Genomic DNA, 21,751 nt, shown 5'->3' with positions numbered 1-21,751 from the left:
GTTTTCACTGTGTTACTGTGAGTGTTGGTACAAATACTTTACACATTGCCTTTGATAGCCTAGACTGCTCAGGCCAAGCTACCTAGAGGGTGAGCAGGGATTATCTTAACAGTGTATCCCCCTTTCCCTGACTAGAAGCAAGGGTCCCTACTTGGACAGTGGTACCTACACTGCCAACTAGAGAACCCCAGATCTAACAACGTTCATCACTGCATCTTTGGCGAGTCGTGCCTAACCTATCGAGACAGCCTTGCAGAACCTACAGCAGGGGAAAACAGCTCATAGCAGCAAGCACCAGCAAGAAATACCAAACCCCTGCTAGTAAGCCACACCTTCTGCCTGCCGCCAAACTCGACCCAAGCCCCACAGGAGTCAAGTACCCAATCAAACTATAGAAACCTGTGCTCTACTCTGGGCCTAAGCACACCGAAATTCAAAATCCATGAAATAAAAGCAAAAGGAAATATAGCAGGACCAAAATATGTAAAAGAACAGCCCTGCCACACAGCGATCAATAGTTCCAGCCCAGAAGACAAACAAAACAGAACATCATATGGGTACTTTGGTCCTTTTATCTGCCTGCAGGGAAGTGTTTGAGGGGCTGTTTATGGTGAGTTAGGGCAGCATAGTGCCTAGCTGAGGAAGCAGACTCACCGCATAGACTGGAAAGAGGAGGTGGACAAGGAAGTAATGACTATAATCTTGCATCACACACATAGAAGCGTTGTCGCAAACAATCAGTCTTTCTCTATAAAAGAAATTGAAATCCAGGAATCACAAAACAAAAAACCTTAGGCTTTACTTTTGATTCACTCCTCTCTTAAAAGATGAAGTCAATACAATCACAAAATCTTTAAACATTATATTCATATTCTGAGTAACCCTTGGCCTCGATTGGACAACAAAGCTAGAAAGACGATTCCAAGAACATTTATTGGCTTTCACATTCCCCATGGTAGGGCTCTATATTCTTGCATGCACAGGATGAATTGATCCAAAGTTGCATGCCCAGAACAATATTGGGGTACCCAAATTCAAGCATGCCACTTGGATATTCTGCTCCCTGAACTCGTTCCCTATTCAGATCAGAACATGTTGATCATCTTAGTGCTAGTTAGCAGGTTTTTCCATGTAAGAGGTCCTAACCATTGGATAAGGTCATACTATTGGTACTGCCCAAATAGATCATTGGTGCCAATCTAAGTATAAATTGCCGTCTTCACTAAAGACTGGTTGGCAAAACACACAAGCCCAGGCGCACAACTAAAGAACTGACGTCTGTTGGATTTTAGATTTGATTATCAATCTGACTCTTTTCAAGGTCAACCTGAACACCCAGCTCTACCCAGTGGCTTAAATTCAAATACTGGATGTGAAAGCGCTTAGCAACCTCAGGATTTATGGTGCTTTATAAAAAGTTTTAGTATGATCCAGCATGTATTGTATGATTGTTTTTGGTATGTGTATAAAATTAATAATATTTCATTCACTTCTGCAACTTTACCGAAAAAACATCTAAAAAAAAGTGTCAGGCTCCAGCTTCCATGTTCTTTTTTTAGAATAGGCAATTTTATTTTCCAGCTCTAATAAAGATTTTTTGTGTGGCTACAACATTGTTACAGCTGTCATCTATACTTTGCATTTATGATTTGTGAAGTATGAGTTACATCTCTTAAACCTTTCTTGTTGACTTGGGTTTGTTCAGCAGTTTGTGGATGTTGGGGAATTTTCTGACAGAATCCACCCGCAGAAGCCTTTTTGTAAGGTGGTATGATCTCTAAAAGAGTGTTTAATTTATTTTTTGCAGCAATACTCTGTTCACAAACTATTCTCCTCTTCGAATCTTTTTGGTGTGTTGTCTGATCCAAGTGTCTTCCTGTGGCTTTCAATGTTGAGCCTCCTCTTTTCCCCACAAACATATTTAGACGTGAATGTGAGCGATCAGTCGAGGGAATTGAATCTCTTTTTTTACCAAGAGGTTCATAAAAAGCAGTTGTGAGGTCCTTTGGCTTCCCTTGTAATTGATATGAAGTACATGACGCTGGTAAAACCTTCAGACCTACTGGTACTTGGCCAATTGATGACGGACCGCCTAGGCCTTGATTTTGACAACAAGCATCATGGAAACATTTTTCTTTGACAAGAGGTAAACCCCCCATTTTTGACAAATGAGAGGACCTTGTATCTCGACCTATCCGCGTTGACCCGAGGGGTCTGTCCTGCACGCGCCCTTCCATCTCAGAGGAAACAGATTTAGCACAGGATTCCGAAGTTAAAGCATTTGGCTTGAAGGCATCTGAGTTTCGATGACTTGACTCCAACCTCTGTGATTCAGACATATGATATGTACTGTGATCAAGATTGTGAGTGTAGAGACGTTCAGAGTTCTTTATATCAGGCATTGTTCTTTGATAAATGTAATTTGAGGCACACTGAGCAGTGTTGTTAGGCTTTAATCGAAAGTTATCTTTGCAAGCAGGGACCTCGCTAACGTTATTCTCACACAAATGGTTTTGTTGAACTTTAGACTTCAACGATTTAGCCCCCTTATCTGTAGCTTGGTATTGAGCATGCTCCAAAATTGCATTTACAATGGCCTCTAGAACAGTGTTCTCCCTTGAACAAAGCCTGACATGTGGCATGATATGGATTTCTTTTCTGATTCTTTTAAATAAGGCTCTAACTGCATCTTTTGCATTTGCTTTTAATTTCGTGCGGGCCAGGTGACATGATATTAATTTGCCTTTTTGAGCTGGAGTGTGATCGTCAAATTTAAATGGAGGCACTGAAAAGTTAGCTCCTTTCTCCACAAAGTATTCTGAATTATTTCGTTCGCAATATTTGCTTAGTGAATTAGAATCCTGCTGACTCGCTTTGAAAACTGGTGTTTTTGTTTGAGTATTTGCGTTTTGGTTACCCAAACAGAAAAGTGAGTCTATTTCCGTCCCAGCAAAGGCCTCCAGTTTGTTTATGACAGTTTCCAACACATCGGTCACAAAATTAAAGAGGGGTGAAGAAACACGGTGCTCTAGCTCATCTTTTCTGTTTTGAGAATTTTGAAATGTCAGGTTCAATGTATTATTTGAGTTATTTACCACTGTTTTATTAATTTCCCATTTAAGCCTTGGTTTAGAAAGAGATTGTTTTATTCCTTGGCATGTTTGTTCACAAAGGCTGTTTAACTGCTCAATAATAACTGTTCCATGAACGGGGTGTTTAAATTCTTCTAAATATTGTCTGTTGATTACTTCTCTGCTTACGTTTCTGTTTATATCACTTTGAAATGCCATTGGGGATTTGTTATTTGAATTATTTCCCATTGTATCATTGATTTCCTTTCTGAACAGGTGTTTAACAGAAGGATGCTTAGCTCCTTTGTTTGTATGCTCACATAGGCTGTTTATCTGCTCTATAACAACTGTGCCATGGATAGGATGGTTGTATTCTTCCAGACACTGCCCATTGTTTAATTGTGTCGCGGATAAAAAAGCCACGTGCAGCTTCTGGAACACCACTCTTATCACATCATAGACAAGAAACTTCATTTCCGCGGGAGAAACCAGCATGTCAGCATTTTCATTGCATAGCCTTATAACCGCAGCTGAAACATCTCTCCCATAAGACTGGCCGTCTACCTTTGAATTATCACTGTGATGCAACAGCAGATCGCCGAAATAATTTTGGAAAATTTCGATTACGATTTGCTTGACTGTTCTTATGGTTTGACAACGCTGTGGAGTTTTGGATTCTTCTTCGCTGTTCTTTATAACATTGTCAAAAACGAATTCCACAATATTTTTAAGCTGCTTGAAGACTGAGCTGGAGTCGCATTTCTGGAAGGCGGAGTAGCCTGGGTCAAGTTGCTTTTGTGCAGACCTCTTGTTTACTTCTTTTGCCTCTTGTTCCCAATGATATGAAATACCTGTTTTAGACGGACTCACATTCGGAATATCAATTTCACTGGAAGTCTTCTTTTGTTCCCCGGAACATATTATTTCTACTGCTCCAACATTTTCCATACTGCTAACTTCAGTAGAGGAAGTTACTTTTACTGAATAACAAGTGCTTTTAAGAGACCATTTATTTCCTGTTTGTTTAATTCCACTTGACAGGCTGTTGTGTTGCTCTTCATCGATTGCTTCGTTTATTAAGTTAAAAATAGCCTCTGAAACCCCCCGTGCATAGGGATACAATTTAAGCACCAAAGTCATTCCTAGAGGTGTGTTAGCGGCAGATTGTTTTTCGTCTCTTCTATATACAAAGTCAGACTTGAAATCTACCTGTATAAAACTGGCGAACTTCTTCGAAATCACCCGTATCAAATGTTGACTGATTGTATTCACCAATGCCGATTGTTTTTCTGACGTGAGAGAGCCCTGCTTGGGATGTGGCTTCGAAAATAAGTTCACAAATGGCATGTCCACATCTACAAGAGACGTCAAACAACCGACATCTTCTTTTAGTAACCACAGATCTGCACACAGCCCCATAAAATGGCCGTTCGGGGTGTCGTGGAAGACTCCTGCTTGTTCGAAGGCCACGCTGAGCATCTTGAGCATGGTTTCTGTGATGTCAATGGAAAACCTTGTGACACTCGGGTCTGAGAAGGGAAGGAGAGGATTCGGCTGATACTTAGGTACAACTGACACAACCTCTTTAGTGCCTTTATTGTTCAGAAAGGGAATGCACTCAACATCTGCCATTATGGCGGCTAAGGTGTCCGCTACGACGGCTTTGGCTGCCTTTACTATTGGGCACATCTTGTTTATACACACAACACCATCGTGCTCACTTAGTTTTGAGACCCTTTCCAGCAGGAGACGAGGATTTTTAGTTTTAATTTTATTCTCGGACAGGATCTGTGATGTTCTTTTTAACATCTTGGTGAGGCCATTGGTATTCTGAGAAACATGTTGGCTTTCCTTTTTAACTTGTTCCATCTCTGACGAAATAATAGAAGGTAAACCTACACATCGACGAAGTTTCCCTTTTGCAGGTTTAGGTAGCAGTTTTGCATACTTCTCTCTAGGATCATCAACATTTCCTTTGTACTCTGATTTACCAGATGATGCTTTTAAAAGTGAATTACAAATGATTCTAATTGTGTCATTCTCAGGAGTGGATGTAATCACATTTGAATCCTTTATTTGGTTTTCCTCCACTGCGGATTTTTGAATAGCATTTAAAATTGCACTTAAAATCTCCATTGCAAATTTACGTAACTTAGTTCGCAAATATAATGTGTTCGCTTTCTTCTGTATGGTAGCACCTGAATTGTCACTTGAGTTTAATAAAGAACACTTATCTTGCTTTGCATATGACGTTGGTGATGATCTGGATACATCTGCCTTTGAGAAGTTTTTGTTGGAAACAGGAACCTGAAGTTTTCTTGCGTGCTTTGATGGAATTTTATTTTTGGATACATTTTTGCATTGGTTTTCCTCATAGTTTGCAAAAGATTTTAATTCCAGAAACTGAATTAAATCAGTTAATATCATGTGGACTATAAGTTCATGTACATCTTTTAAAATCGTTACCTGTGTTCCAACTTGAAGTGGGGATTTACCCTTAATGTCATGGGCAAATGGGTCTTTGTTGTGACAATCTTTTATCTTCTTTAGAATGTTCATAAGCTGTAATACACATTCTTTTGGAACTTCGTGGATTTTATCAACTATGCCTTCTTTGTATACCCTCAGATCGGCGCACAGTCCCATAAAAGGCGCACAATGCGTAGTAGGCAAAGTTGCAGTACATGAATGGATGTTATAGTCAAAGGCCAAGCTGAGCAACTTGATGACAGACTCTACGTTATGCAGAACAAAAGCCAAAACATCCACTGTAGCGAATGGGTGTTTGCTGCTCAGGCTGGATTCCGGTGGACATCTCAAAGCAATTTGACAATCTTCAGGTGAAAAATAGGATGAATAAGGAAACTGTTTATCTGCGATTATCGTTGCTAATGTGTCATTTACAAAATATTCAACGGCTTTTATTAAAGGTCGAATTTTCTTTTTGCTTGCTATCACTTCTATGTCGTGTAATGTGTTTTCGCACAGACTTTTGCTATCGGATATTTCAGTTTCTGAGCTCTGTGATGTACCCGTCTCTGAGCTAGAAGAGATCTGAATGGATGTGGAGGATTCTTCTAGTTCACTATCTGAAGAAATGACTGTTCCAGCAAAATGAACTGGTGGGATTTCTATTTTATTACACTGATCAGTGACAGATTGTCTGGGAATTTTTGTTTTTTGTTTTGATGTAATCATGACAGGGACAGGATGGTCACTTGAGAAATCTTGCAATAGTATTTCCTTTCCTGCTGCCTCAGAGTTCACCGTTTGTAAAACACCTTCGCTGCCCAATGCATTTATGTCATTTAAAATAGTGGTAACGAGTCCAAGCAGAATTTGTCTTTCATGCAACGGGAACATTTTCTGCTTAGTTGTTTTTGAATTATTGTCCTGGTCCAGTTCTTTCAAAATGCTTCCTAATATACTTTTCAAAATATCTGCTATACAGTTGAATAGATTGGCTCTTTCACTACTCGTATTCAATGCATTTTGTTTCCTCTCCTCTCTCTCGAGTTCTGGGGTTACCCATTGATCATCAGGCTGTGTTATTCTTTTACATGCTATCATATTTGTCACTTCCCTGACTATATTCCTAGTTGTGCTATCAATTTGTCCATTGAAAATTGATGTTTGTGGATGTCTAATGTCAGTCATTTGAGTTATATTAAAACACGTTTGCTTGGAAACAGCAAAGGCTTCCAGTTTGTTGGAGACAGTGTGGATTAGTTCTTCTGTGATTTGTGATACAAACGTAACAGTCGGTTGTTGTCTGGTAAAATGAAACAATTGTTTTGGCTCTTTACAGATTTGTTCTTTGCCTGAAATGTTAAATGCCCCTTTGCTTTTGTGGCCTTGCTGTGACGTGGAAGCAGTCCCTGTGTCCACAACTGTAGACTCTAGCTTAACAAATAGATTTTCTGTAACATCTTTAGCAACGTAACACACTTCAAGTTTTGAGATATCTTTTTCACTCATTTGAAGGGGTGAATTCACTTCAGGTGTGGACTCATTAAGTTGATGTTTTTTGATTAAAGTAAAGCAGTCTTCTGAAAAATCGCTGACTAAGGAAAATGAGTACTTTAGCTCTTTTATGATGTTTTTACAAATGTTTTCAAAGACATCTTCAGTACGCTTTGTTATCTGAGGTTTGAGACGTTTTACACTGTTTCTATTTATTGTAATCATGTCCACGGGAACATTATCCATTTTACTACTCTCATTTGCATGTCTGATTCCACGTTGATATAATTCTTTCAAATTAGAACTTTTTAGAGGAAGTAGATCTTTAAATTCACTACCTGTAGGATATTCATGCATTGCTGGTTTCCCTTTCAGATCACAGGGTCTCTTCACTGCTACCATAGGAGGAAGTTCAGTTGGAAACACTGGAACTTTGTATCTGCAAAAAAGACATTTACTCATTTAACATGATCTAAGGAACTCAAGCAATGTTCTAAAAATGTTATATCTTGCTACGCTAATTTATGAATTAAGAAAGCAAAACACATCTACTATGCACATTTTTGGCCCACAGAGATGGAAAATATTGACATTAGGATTCCAGAGTTTAAAACGTTTACACAAAGCATTCACCTGGGTTGCTAAAAAAGGTACACAAAATGTTTGAAGATCAAAGATCACCCCAGGGCTGTTTCCATGTTGCTGCTCAGAGGATGGATAATTAGCAGTCTGGGAAGTCAGTAAGTAGGAGGAAGTTTTTTTCTATCAATGTACTGCTTGTTTGTTTGTGACGTTATTGTTTTGCAAACTCTTTTTACTGAGGTTTTTAAATGTACAGCATGATTTGGTAGCATCATATCAACATACCATGGATATCAGGGTTATCATTAAACAATATATGCATATCAAACTGAAAGTTAATTCGCCACTGGCTACCGAGTGGGAACGAAGTGGGGGTAAAGCTACAGGGGAATCTCCACTTGAGGAGAAGGATGCGAGCTAATCATGCAGTTTGAGCTAGGTGTTTAATCGGGCGTGTTGTTCCCCGTGTCAATGGTAAGTATGGACACCTCAAAACAGTAACATGTGCGGTGGGGGTAAGGTAACTGGGGATTGCAAGTGTTAGGGGATTAGTATGTCTGGGGAGGAATGGCAACATCAGGGGGACAACCACTAAAACAAGGGGGTACCCCTAAGACGATATAGGTAGTGCAAAAGGGGGAAATTCAAGAGTATAAAAAAACAAGAGTGCACTACCTATTTATTTTCAAAAGAGCGCAATAAAGTCGTCAGGTATAATGCTCCAGCTATACCATCTGCTCAAGTCAAGAGAAGAAAAAAGAAAAAAGAAAAATAATAGTTTAATCAAAACATTTTAATTTTGCTATTGTCATCATAAAATATATACAACGAAATGGCATTGATCCTTGAAAATAAAAATTCCCATGGACTACCTTACATACCATTCATACATACATGCTAACACTCACATAACCCATTCTAACTGTGAAAATACATTAAACATTCATCAAACATGATGCCCAAAACTGATATCAATTCCCTATACAGATAACAGAAACTTTTTGTTAAAGTATATCTATATATATCCTTTCGTATATCAGTTAGATTTCAGGTTCATGATCCACCATTGGTGCGTGCTAACATCAAAGATAACAAGAAAACTAGAATCAATGGCTAAAAGGAAAAATGCTCAAATCAATATTGATATATAATATTAGATTTAAACAATGAAATGCATAGGGAACAGGGATTTATTATTTCCCAGAGACACGCCGACGCGCGTTTCGGTGTTGCCACCCCCAAAATTCGGGGTGTCACCTTCTTCAGGGCGTAACTGTGCAATCAAAACAGGAGTTCATGGGGTTCTATAAAGTAGTGAGAAAATATATATTAAAAGGATTTATTGTTTTCCAAATAATAGATTTTTTAACAATTATTTCACATGTAAGTTACAGATTGACATATATTGACATGGCACATGGTCTAGCTAGTGAGGGAGGAATGATAATAAAACAATAATTTCTATATACATGACTCAGCGCACAAATCAAAGAATTACAAGGGAATAATGAGATGGGGTAAAATAAAGAATGTAGATCCACCACCAGTGTGTGATAATGGAAAAAATGAGAAGGTTAAATGAGATTAACAAGAACTGCGCATATTTCAATGGCAATTTAAATGGGGACAATAACTACAATTCGAATAGTTATAAGAGTCAATATCTCTTGATCTGAAAATCTAGTGGGACAATAACTATATCGGTTACTTGCCTGATGAACAATGGAAGACCAAACAGAGTAAGTTAGTCTGCTGGGAGAGTTGAAGTGGTGTAAAAAAGTTCAATGGAAGAATCTACAGCAGATGTAAAGAAGATAATCCATGAGTCAGCCTAAACGAGGATGCTGTCTGGTAATATATAGACATGGGGCAATGTAAGGCTTTTTAGTTGCTTACCTGTATAAAGATAATTATAAAAGGTGATCGAAGACAGCGTTATTCAAAATAATGCTAATGAATTGGAGTTCAGGCTTTATCCACCAGATGGCGTCGTCAAAATGGGAAGGAAAACGAAAACATGGATCGAGTTCGTATATGTTGAGGACCTAAGCACATAGGATTTAATACATGTTTAATGGATGAAAGGAACGAAAAAAGTTGTCTCAAAAATAATTTTTATATCAAATGTGAGGTCACTGGTATGAAAATACATCGGCGATATTTACCAAATTTAGTTTAATCCTAGTGCTGGATGAATCATATTTCAAAACTCAACAAGCAAAAGCTAATCACTGCGTAAAAGTAAATATACAGGTGGTGCAATGCTCGAATGGCTAATTAATGATAGAGAAGGAACAAGAGTCTACCTGAAAATAAGCAGAGAATGGCCTTACCGGTAAGTGATCGACATAAGGCAAAACTTTTGAAGAAAGACGTCAAAACAGCCGGCGCCTAGTGTTCAACAGTGGTCTGAGGTTCTAGATTTTATATGTTAAGATGATAGAGGGACGAGCCAATAGCGAAGGCAGTCTAAATGACTGATTCGAGAGCTTCTGAAAGAGATAGATGACGAGGAAGCAAGATGGCGCCCGAGTGAGAGGCCGTGACAGCCTTGTGTGCCTCACCCTTGTGGGAGAACTTCCCAGGTTGCGAGAGATGGAGAGGACGAGAAGAGACGGGTGGATTGAAAAGAAGTGTTTGAAGATGCAGTAAGATATAGTAAGACTTGCGATTTGCTTGTGAGCAAAAACTATTTGCCGTCTGCCGTTTGCCGTTTCTTCACCTGTCTATCAGTCATCAGTCTATCAGTCATCAGGTGGCTACCTACTTGTTACTCGGATCTGGAGATCTGGAGACTTGGAGACTTAGAGACTTGGGGATTGGAGACTCGGAGATTGGATTTTGGAGATGGGGCCTGTTTGAGTACGATTCCGAATTGATGTCAGAGGCGGTGGCCTCTAAAGAGGCGTGACAGCACGAGAGACTAACTGAGACGCTAAGCAAGCAAGCAAAGGGGGTCATGTTATTAAACTTACGCTACAGAGTTGGCGATGCATGGTTGATTGGTGATTGCGCTTGGAGTCTGTGCGGCTCTTGCAATTACACGGAGATCTAGAGATCTGTGGATCGGACATAGTTTTCTGAATCCTTCGTGCTGCTCACACCACGCCGCTACATTTCGAATCCTTGTATGATCGAGTGAACTGGCGCGTCTGACGTCATCCGCGGACTCCGGTTGTCCGCATTTATCCCCGTGCAGGCTGTGTGCTACGTGCTACGTATTCCTGCGCTCGATAGGCAGTGCGTGTCAACGTGTGTCAACGTGCGTGGGGGGGAATAATTAACAAATAGCGGCGAAAAGCGGCAAAAAGCGAATATTTAGCGGCAATGTTGCAATGCTGCAAACTGGCGCTTTTAAATGCCCTTGAAAACGCCGGAAACGCTTGAAACACCTGAAACGCCTGAAAACGTCTGAAAACGCGTCAATGCTTTAATGCTTTAAATGCTGCTGAATGCTTCGGAAAAAGAGCTTAAAGAGTGGAGGAGAGAGAGTTGGAAAAGGAGAAGGAGTAAGACGACGATGTGGAGTTGAGCCTCTTGAGCCCTCTGCGCCCTTTGAGTGCGTTGTATCTAAAAGTATAAACTTCCTTTAAAAAAAAGCATATATAGAACCAACGAACAAGAAGCGAAAAGGAAAGTCTGGTTAAATTGGTTAAACCGGATAATTGGTCAGATAACTCCTAAGTCCTTCTTGCCCACCGTGGGTAGAATTTGCTCACTTACGTCAAACATTGTAAAAGAGGCAAAAAGGGCTAAGGGGATAAGAGAGATACTAATATCAATAAACTGTGCCAATAAGGTACAGAAAATTCAACCAATCCGGATACAGTTCAAGGTACATATTAAGGTACAGATATTACGGGATATGGCAGCTGCCGAAGATGACATGGGCGCTCTCGTGCAAGTAGAGCCCATAGAAACCGTAGAGCCTGCTGAGGAGCATGTCCCTGCAACGCTTAACCAAGTGATGGGGGGCGAACAAAACAAACAAAATAAGCAAAGAGAGTAAAACACACAAATATCAGTAAATACAAAAAAAAATCTGGAAAACATAGAAGATGCACATGATGCAGGGAAACCTATGAATATACAAACAACGCCTATATCTCTAAAAAGCAATGGGCGGTTAAAGGGACCGGAAACTAGAGGGTCTAAGGCCAAAGAAAATAATGCTGAGAGGAACATAGGATATAAAGCCCAAGAAGTTCAAGAGAGAAACAAAAAGAAAGACAAAAGCAAAGAAAAAAACTCATGAAAAGAAATTGAAATGGTAAAGGTGAAAATAAGACAGAAAGAAAACATGGACGAGAAAAGGAACAATATAGAGGCTAATTCCGACACGGAATTGTCAGCTAAGAAAGCACAAAGACTCCAAACAATCAAAAACCTAAAAGCCACCGCTAAAAATAAAGGGAAACCGATAACTTCTCAACCTAGAATCTCCACTATTTTTAGCCCTCTAGAGTGCTTGAGTAAACCTGGAAATAACGACAAATACGACAAGCATGACAAACATCTTAGTGATCCAAATAATGATATGAGTAGACCCAGGGATGAGTACATGGGCTCTGGTGACACTATGGATTTTGTGCAATTAAACTCAGAGGAAGGCACAGATCAATATTCGGCCTCTGGTAGATTAATTCCAGAACCCACTCTGAGAAAAGAAGGGGCAAAGATAACAACAATGGAAAATAAAATAATAACTAAACATCAAGAACAAATTAAAAGAAAAGAGGATCATCCAACAGGATCAATAATACAAGAATTTGCTCCCGCTCCAGAAATGTTAACATCCTCAATTGAGATTCAACAACAATTAACAAATAAAGTAATTGCTGAGGAAGACTCGGACTCAGATATATATGAAACTGGGTTATCGACATCAAGCGAATCTAGTGCCATTACAGACACAAGCGAACCGAGCTCCGGAAAAATTGCCGATGATTTAGGTTCCTTTGATTCTCGAAGATCTGGTAAAATTGATACAGGCACGACCCCCAGGAAAAGATTGGGAAAAAAAAAGATCAAAACATCAAAATGATCAAAAACACAACAAAGCTGTACACAATGAAATTACAGACCCTGGTATTAATACTGACAGTGCCAAAGGAAAAAAAATAGGCTCTATACGGAAAAATCCTTTTTCAAAAAGTATGGACGAAATGGAACAGCAACCTCGAGGCCTGGAAGAGTTAAAAGGGGGAAATCTTAATCTGAAAAACTCTGGTCCAAATGTAGAACCATCACTTAGCGACATTCTGAGCTCAATTAATAACTTTCATAAGGATATTAAAAAAGCTAATCAAAGAAATCATGCTGCTATTGAAAAGCTACAAGGTGCAATCAAGAAAGTTGGAAATACATGCACCGAGATTTCAGACAGAATGGCCTCTGTGGAAATGCGCACAGAAAATTTGGAAACTGATGTTAACGATCTGCTCAAAAGAGAAAAGAAACACGATGGGATCATAAAAGACCTCATGCTTAAAATTGAGGATCATGAAAATAGATCAAGAAGAAACAATTTGCGGTTTCTTGGAATTCCCGAAGGATCGGAAGGAATCGACGCAAGAGGCTTCATGATCAATCTCCTTAAATCTACCTTCCCGGAACTTGAAGGCTGGGATATGGATAAGGAAATACAGAGGGCTCATCGATTCCCCTTGATGTTATCTAGACATTCTCAGAAACCACAGCAATACCCTAGAGCTATGTTAATTAACTTTGGGAACTTCCTCCTCCGTGAATCCATATACAACTTAGCCCAACCAAAATCTCAAAGGGAACACAAAGGGTTTACATTCTTTGTTCGACCTGATTTTGCACATTCTACCATAGAAAGAAGGTGGAAGATGCGACAACTATTTACATCCTTTGAAGAAATTGGCGCGACTATATATCTTCAAAACCCGGCGAGACTGAAAATAATATATAATGGCACTACGAGAAGCTTTACCAGTGAGATTCAAGCACAAGAATATTTAAATGAAATATCTGAGTCTGGGCCAAAAAATTCTGGAAACACAGCTAAAAAAAAATACAGATAGGAAATGAACTCTGTGTAATAAAAAACTATAATCTTGAATGCTTGAACTCAGGGGAGACAATATGAAGGGGGCAAAAAAACAAAAAAAAAACACAAGAAGGGGGAACCGCTATATGCAACAATCTATGAATTTATATTGTAACAGAGCATATCTAGCATACTGATAGAGATGATTAATTATACCTCTTTTAACTCGCATTACCAGGGATACAAGGGTAGGCCACTAGGGGGCTGAAACGGGGGGAACACTTGGACGCCCACACCTGGGTACTCCGGCATCTAGGATGCCTCAATTGTTGGTTTGGGGGGAGGGGGGAGTCGGGATGGGGAGAAGGTGGAAGAGAGGGGGGGAGTGGGAACTCATGCAAGGGGGAGGAGAACAGGACTCAACATTATTATAAAGAATATAGTAAACACATAGAGATCATTAAAAAAGAAAAACTTAGTAAATCTGATGGTGTCGGGAGAATGAAAAATTGTGACGGCTAGACTTAATATATTATCAATAAATATCTGCGGCCTTAACGATATAAAGAAAAGACAGAATGTTTCGGAAGGTCTTAAAGCTACCGGGGCAGCCATTGTTTGTCTTCAAGAGACACATATCGAGGGGGCTCAGCAATTTTTACTTAAATCATTAGGATATCGAATCATTGCCGCTACAACACAGGGGACACGCACCAAGGGCGTCGCTATTTTATCAAAGGGCGGGGAGGTACAATTCCCACTAGCCATAGCTGACACTCATGGACGATTTGCAATAGTTGAGTGCCATTTTAACAACGGGGAAGGAAAATTAACTATATGTACAGTATATGGTAACACTAGTGACGATCCGGAGGTATTGATTCAGATCTCTAATGAATTAACCCATTGGCCACTACCTATGATCATTTGTGGAGATTTAAATATCCATTTACCTAATGGATGGCTTACAGATCAAAGGTTTAACTTCCAGGGTAGGAAACGTAAAGTTTTTAATGCTTTAAAAGAAATGTGCATGCTTCATGGCTTAATTGATGGGTGGTCAACAAAATACCCTACAGACCCTGGCTACACTTTTTTTTCATACCCTCATTCAAAACAGGTAAGACTAGATTATATGCTTATGTCTAACTCTATGAGATCAGCTTATCAAATTGATAGATTGCCTAGAGTTCTTTCAGATCACAATCCTTTAATGCTTAGCCTTACGAATATTCCAAAGAGATCTAATATCAATACATGGACATTTGAAAGGGCGCTACTTTATAATGACACATATTGTCAACAAATGAGTGCATGGATCCCGGTCTTTTTACAAGACAATGTTGGATCTACTACAATTGACATAGTATGGGATACATTGAAGGCTTGTGTTAGGGGCGAAACTATGACGTTCTCTTTTAAACATAACAAAATTGAAAAACAAAATATGGTATCGTTAGAACAAGATTTACGAAGAGCTGAAGAGGAGCTAACTAAAGCTATACAGGAAGGCAGTGCGACAGATAATGAGATGGGCAAAGTGACAGTAGCAAAAAATTATATTTCCGAAATACTAGTTGGAAAAGCTATCGCTTGGGCTAGTGCCAATGTGGAAAAAATTTACGAGTTTAGTGAAACAGTGGGACACCAACTAGCCGTTAGAACTCGAGAAGAAATTTCATCTGCATTAATTAAAGAAATTAGAGATCCATACTTGGGTCTAAGATCTGAACCAGCTGAAATAAGAATGGCTTTTCAGAAGTTTTATAGGAAATTATACCACGAAGATGCCAATGATAGCGGTGACCCTAGAACATATCTGGATCTGTCAATCCCCGAACGCTTGAGATCCGATGACCGGGAATGTTTAGATAGTCCAATTTCTTGGGAGGAAATATTAACGGCAATAAAAGGCTTCACCAAGGGAAAAGCATCGGGTATGGATGGAATTCCTACTGAATTCTATACTAAATTTGCTCCACAATTAAGGACTATTTTAATGTTAATTTTTCAACATATCTTTCAGGGAGGGAATCCTCCGAAGTCTTGGTCATCCGCTAAAATAATTGTGTTTCCGAAGAAAAATAAAGATATTAAAGAGATGGGCTCTTATCGCCCGATCACTCCGATTAATGGGGATTCAAAACCTTATTCTAAAATCCTAGCAACCCGACTGGCACCAATCATCCATAAAATTATTTCGGAACAACAACACGGTTTCATCCCCGGGAGATCTACAACTGATCACATACAAAGAGTTATCTCCCTCTTTGATTACACAGGAGTAACAGGAGACCCTATGTCGCTTATATTATTGGACGCAGAAAAAGCTTTCGACAGGGTCTCCTGGAAATTCCTGTGGGCAGCCATGGCAAATTGTGGGATCGGAGAAAAATATATACAGGCAACAAAACAACTATACATAAATCCCACTGCCCGTGTCTTGATCAATGGGATCCTGTCTGATAGCTTTATCATCAATAGGGGTACAAGACAGGGATGTCCTTGCTCGTCTCTTCTGTTTGCCATTTATATTGATGTATTTATACAAAGATTAAAAACTAATACCTTAATCCCTCCTATTAAAATACGAGACCTACAAACAAAATGTCTGGGCTATGCAGATGACATTGCTATTGTTACAGGTGATCCTATTGAAGCGATGAAACATATAGAGAAAGAAGCACGGGATTTTGGTAAAATTTCCGGCTACAAATTGAACTCTAGTAAAACTCAGATAGTTGTAAATAACAAAATATACATGAACGATATGAGGATTGTTGATAAAGCAATATATTTAGGGGTAAGCATTTGTGCTAAATTAGAAAATATTGTTGATGATAATATTCAGCCCCTATTAATCCAGACCAAGAAGGAACTATTTCTGCTGCACAATCTACATCTAACTATTGGCGGAAGAACCAATGTGGTTAAAATGCTATTCTTTCCTAAATTTTTATATTTTTTTCGAACTATTTGTCTAGAATTTTCTCCATTATTTTTTAAAAACATTGACACTATGTTCTCACATTTTATTTGGGGATACAATAAATCACGTAGAGCACTTAGATGGATCACTTTACCTAGAGAACGCGGGGGATGGTCATTACCGAATTTTAAATTATACTTCTGGGCTACAGTACTAAAGTACAGCAATAGTCTCTTAATGGAGAATTCAATGGGTCATAATACACCCAGCCCGCAAGAACTTATTCTGGGTGACGGCAGCATTGGCTGCCTATGGCGCCATATGAATGATGATTATTTCAAAAAAATAAAATTTAAGACTATCTCTAGTACTTTTAAAGTATGGAGCAGTATAAAAAAATTACTTGGTTCAGGCCGATATTCATACTATATCCCCGTATTTCAGAATGCGGATCTCCCAGAAATATTCCATGATATATATATGCAGAGATGGGCTGAATTAGGGGTTAAACGACTTGGGTGTGTTTTTTTCTAGCAGTGGAATAAAATCTTTTGATGAACTAAAAATAGAGTTTCACTTGACAAATCGGGATTTTTTTAAATTTCTTCAGGTGAGGGACTTCTTATCAAGGAAAATGGGCGGCCGCATTAAATTTCAGCCTTGCGATATTATAGGCAAATTGAGATCAGATAAAACTCCAAGAATTGGGGAGATATATGCAGGGCTAAACGCTTTATTTCCTGACGATATGGATAAACATTTGGCGGCATGGCATACCAGGCTGGGAGCAACCTCTTAAGTCTCCTGTGATGCCTATGAAATGTCACTTACTCATTTAATGTCTATGAAACTTCAGGCACAATTCTTTAAAACGTTTTTTTCACTTTATTACACTCCTGAAAAAATGGCAAAATGGGGGATGGGGAATGGAACTGCGTGTCCGCGGTGTGCTCTTCCAGTAGCAGATATAACTCATATGTTTGCCTCGTGCCCCATTTTAGCCAAAGTCCTATCCGAAATCTCCGACTTTCTCTCGAGTATTTCACTTAGTCAGGTCAACATTACGAAGGTAGAAGTGCTGTTGGGCATCTCCAATAACCCTCGATCTAGTGAAATACAGGGGCTGATCTTTGTTAGAATGGCCATCTTCAGGATGTGCGTTGCCTCAGCATGGATAGACCCAATATCCCCTTCATTTTTTGAATGGAGAGCACGGTTACTGGCGACTTGCAGTTTAGAGGTTGCCATTTATAAGAGGAAAGGGAGGGATAAGAGGAACAGGGGTATGAAGATCTGGGCGCCTTTGATTGCTTGGACACAAGAAGTTTGATTGTGGAAATTCAGTTTATGTATCATATTCTGCAAATATGATATGTTTTTTTTAATGTCTTTTATGTATAAATTAGTTTCTTGTTAATAAACATGTCAGATACCTGTTCTCCGGGGGGTGGGTGTGGGGGGGTGGGGGGTTGATGTAATGTAAAAATTTGGAAAACAAATAAAAAAAAATTGTTAAAAAAAAATGAAAGAGATAGATGACTGCATTAAAGTTCCCGTAATATAGACTGAATGGCATTCAGGAAAGCAAAAGTTTGTTTAATGAGCTTACCAATAGTTCAGGATAGTGGATGTCAGAGCATCGATCGGCAGCAGGCGGTAATCCGTGAACGCCCGCAAGGGACCAGAGGATGGAAAGCGCGGGAAAAGCCGATGATTGAAATATAGTCTGATGAGTAGTCCACAGTTATTGGACGAATCATCATGCGATTCAAACATTTACACAAAGCTTTCACCTGGGTTGCTAAAAAAGGTAGACAAAATGTTTGAAGATCAAAGATCACCCCAGGGCTGTTTCCATGTTGCTGCTCAGAGGATGGATAATTAGTAGTCTGGGAAGTCAGTAATTAGGAGGAAGTTTTTTTCTATCAATGTACTGCTTGTTTGTTTGTGACTTTATTGTTTTGCAAACTCTTTTTACTGAGGTTTTTAAATGTACAGCATGATTTGGTAGCATCATATCAACATACCATGGATAACAGGGTTATCATTAAACAATATATGCATATCAAACTAAAAGTGAATTCGCCACTGGCTACCGAGTGGGAACGAAGTGGGGGTGAAGCTACAGGGGAACCTCCACTTGAGGAGAAGGATGCGAGCTAATCATGCAGTTTGAGCTAGGTGTTTAATCGGGCGTGTTGTTCCCCCGTGTCAATGGTAAGTATAGACACCTCAAAACAGTAATTTGTGCGGTGGGGGTAAGGTAACTGGGGATTGCAAGTTTTAGAGGATTAGTATGTCTGGGGAGGAATGGCAACATCAGGGGGACATCTGAGTGTGTAGCATAATAAGGGGCATGACCTCTGGAGGGGTGGCAGAAATGGCGGCATCAGGGACCATGAACTAGGGGGATGATGGTCGATTTACTCAACAAGTGTGGGGGAGCATCAGATGCGTTAGGCATGACCCTCGCAGGGAAAGTCCCAGCAGGGTTGCTCAGGGATATAGTAGGGGTGTCGGCCGTGTGCATCTCTTCACAGAATTGTGCTAGCATGGTGTCCCAGGCTTCAGCTATGGGCCGTCTACACAGGTAGCGGACAGCTCAAAATGTGGATTCATGCTCTCAGCATCACCACACCAGAGAAGGGCGTTTTGTTACTCAATCGGGGGTGGCAGCTGGTATGCCCTCCAGTGTAGGATAAGGCTCTCCTGGCCAGAAGCAGGGCCAAGTTAGCAAGGCTGACCCGAACTACGTGTTTTGGCTCCCTTTCATGGATCCCTAAAGCTGTCGCCTCTCATGAATTTAGGTGTGTGAGCTTAGTGAATCCTGCATTTATAGAAATAAATTGAGAGGAGTAAGGTGCATGTGCCCACTGCATGATGCAGTGGCCGCCCTATGTCATCTCCCCAACTTTGCCGGAGGGACGCCAGGGATACCCCAGTATGTTCTCTACTGGCTTTGTACATTCAGGTAATCAGGTGCTGCCCAGTGACAATAGTGGACAGCGTGTGGACCACTACATGAATAGGGGGCTCTTCGTCGACCTTATGACACAACCTGCGGCACATTGCCAATAGCTGGCCATGTAGGAAGAACTGGCATGGGGAAATACCATGATGCAGTCGGTCAAATGATAACAAGTGTTGGTCCTGGAATAGGTGTAGAAAGCTGGCTCTGTATATACTTTACCAAAATGAGGTACAGTGTGCACAGAGTCCAGTGGAACCCCAAAGGTAGGTAGAGGTAAAAGTAGATAGCACCTTACTCGCTATCTGTGGTAGTGTGGGCGAGCAGTAAGGCTTTATCAGAGGGTAGTGGTAAGCATGTGTTGTACACACTCAGGCAAGAAATGATGTCACACTCTCAGACCAATTTGATTGTATAAAAATTATATTTAGTTATATTTATTTTCTAGAACCAAACAAGCCTGGCACAGGTACGTGTAAATGGTATTTTTCAAGGCAGGTTGAACAATACAAGCAAGCTGAATGAAAATAACTTTGTTACAGGTTTGTAAATACTTAGAATACAGTGGAAATTACTGTTAGATTACTTTTGATTACTTTTCAGATTACTTTATGGACTACTTTTTCTACTCAGTGTGATATGCCTAAATATCACACAGGGACATTTCCTAGAGAAAAGGAAAGTAAAGCAGTTTTTAGATATTTGCAGTTTTTCAAGTTCTCATACAAAACCAACTCCACACTTGGCACAATTTTCACAAGAAAGAAGTCAATGCAGTCCTATGGGAGGAAATGAAGTTATCGGTTTCAAGGTAAGAACTTGGTTTTGGGAGTTGGTTTTCTGGTCTTAGTACCAGGGTTTCCCCAGGGATGCACTCTCAAAGCACCCTCAGAGGCACTAGGGTGGCGGGGTGTGGAGTGCTGAGGCCCAATGTTATCCAATAGGGGATAGGGGGCCTCTGGTTGGTGGCTGCTCACGAGCAGGCCACAAGGTTGTGGGAGCAAAGCTCCTAGTGTTAGGCTCAGGGTGAAGGGGGATCTGAATTAGCACCCAAAGTACACCTGCAGCAGCGCAGGGGCGGCTGGGTGCAGGGTGCTGTTTTGGCATTGGGTGCCCTGTTGATTTTAAAGGGGATTCTCTGGTTGCATCAAAGACTGCAGGCTCGGGGACGAAGATCTTCTGGAGGTGACCACAGGTTGGAGAGGTAAGTCGGGATGCCTGGGGATGCTGGGACACTGTTGGTTGGACCACTGAAGGCCATGGGACGTCGGTTGCAGGGGGGTGTCTTTAGGCGTCGGGTTTTCATACTAGCTCCGGTCGGCGGGATCCTCCAGAAAGGGGCTGTAGACGTCGATTGGTTAGTTGAGGCAGGTCAGAGATCACCAGTTCTCAGGTCAGGATCGCCGGGGAGACCTCCTTGTGGTGTTGGGCCACTTGAACTCGGTGCGTGGGTGCAGAGTGGTGCAGACTCACGGATTTGGCCGGAATCCGAGTCTGTGGGTGAGCAAATCCCGTGCTCACGGGCAACAAAGTCTTGGGCTTGGAAGGCAGGGCAGGTCCTTCGGGTTCTTGAGCCTGCTGGCTGGAGGACACACTTGGATTTCGCTTCTGCAGGTTCGAGGTGGGGACCGGCCAGTAGGGCTGGGGCCATGTCAGTGGGCGTCCTCCTCTTCTTAGCTTCAGCACAGCTGTTCGGTCCTTCTTCTTCTTTTCTTCTTGGTCGTTTCTTGTCTGAGGAAACAAGATTCAGGGTTGCCCCTACATAGTAGACTTAGGGTTGTTACAGGTAAGTAAAAATGAGCACCAATGGGTCCCTTCCTTGGGGTGGGTACACCCCCTATTATGCCATCCTCCAGTGGCAGGGGGGCATATGCTTCTCTCGGGTTGGCTGGGTACCCCATCAGCAAGATGGCGGGGTCTGAGAGTTGTGCTTCACCTCGCTTCCCCCACCTGAGGGGTGGGATTGGCAAAGGTGGTATCACCTCCCTTACACACTTGGTTTTTCCCATCGATTCTCCTGCCCAAAGTGGGGGTCAAAACGGTTGGGGGCCAGTAACTGGAAGCAGCAAATGGCTGGGGTAGCTTACAAAGGCAGAAAGCCTTTGAAGCTTCCCATTCGTGGACCCTGCCCATTCTGGGGGAGGAGGCTTGGCACCTCGTCCCAGGATGTGCATTGTTGTAGTCCCCCGAGAGCAGTAGGCTCCTGACCCAGGGGTCCAGAA

General features: G+C 40.8%; 1 protein-coding gene across 1 annotated transcript in view; it reads right to left on the bottom strand.

Annotated features, from left to right (window-relative positions):
• Nucleotides 1–1,625: 1,625 nt before the first annotated feature.
• The window catches only part of LOC146822601 (uncharacterized), a 319,812-nt gene continuing 299,686 nt past the window's right edge, over nt 1,626–21,751 (bottom strand). Inside the window, exons 2-3 of the mRNA XM_085608547.1 lie at nt 3,298–7,473; nt 1,626–3,075 (exon numbers count right to left, since the gene is read on the bottom strand). Coding sequence (XP_085464673.1) covers nt 1,626–3,075; nt 3,298–7,473 — 5,626 coding nt within the window. The remainder of the gene's footprint in view (nt 3,076–3,297; nt 7,474–21,751) is intronic.

This window comes from Triturus cristatus, chromosome 5_2 (assembly GCF_964204655.1).
Source record: "Triturus cristatus chromosome 5_2, aTriCri1.1, whole genome shotgun sequence".
NCBI lineage: Eukaryota > Metazoa > Chordata > Amphibia > Caudata > Salamandridae > Triturus > Triturus cristatus.
The sequence above is the reverse complement of the archived record's forward strand: the minus strand, read 5'-3'. Positions and strand labels throughout refer to the sequence as shown.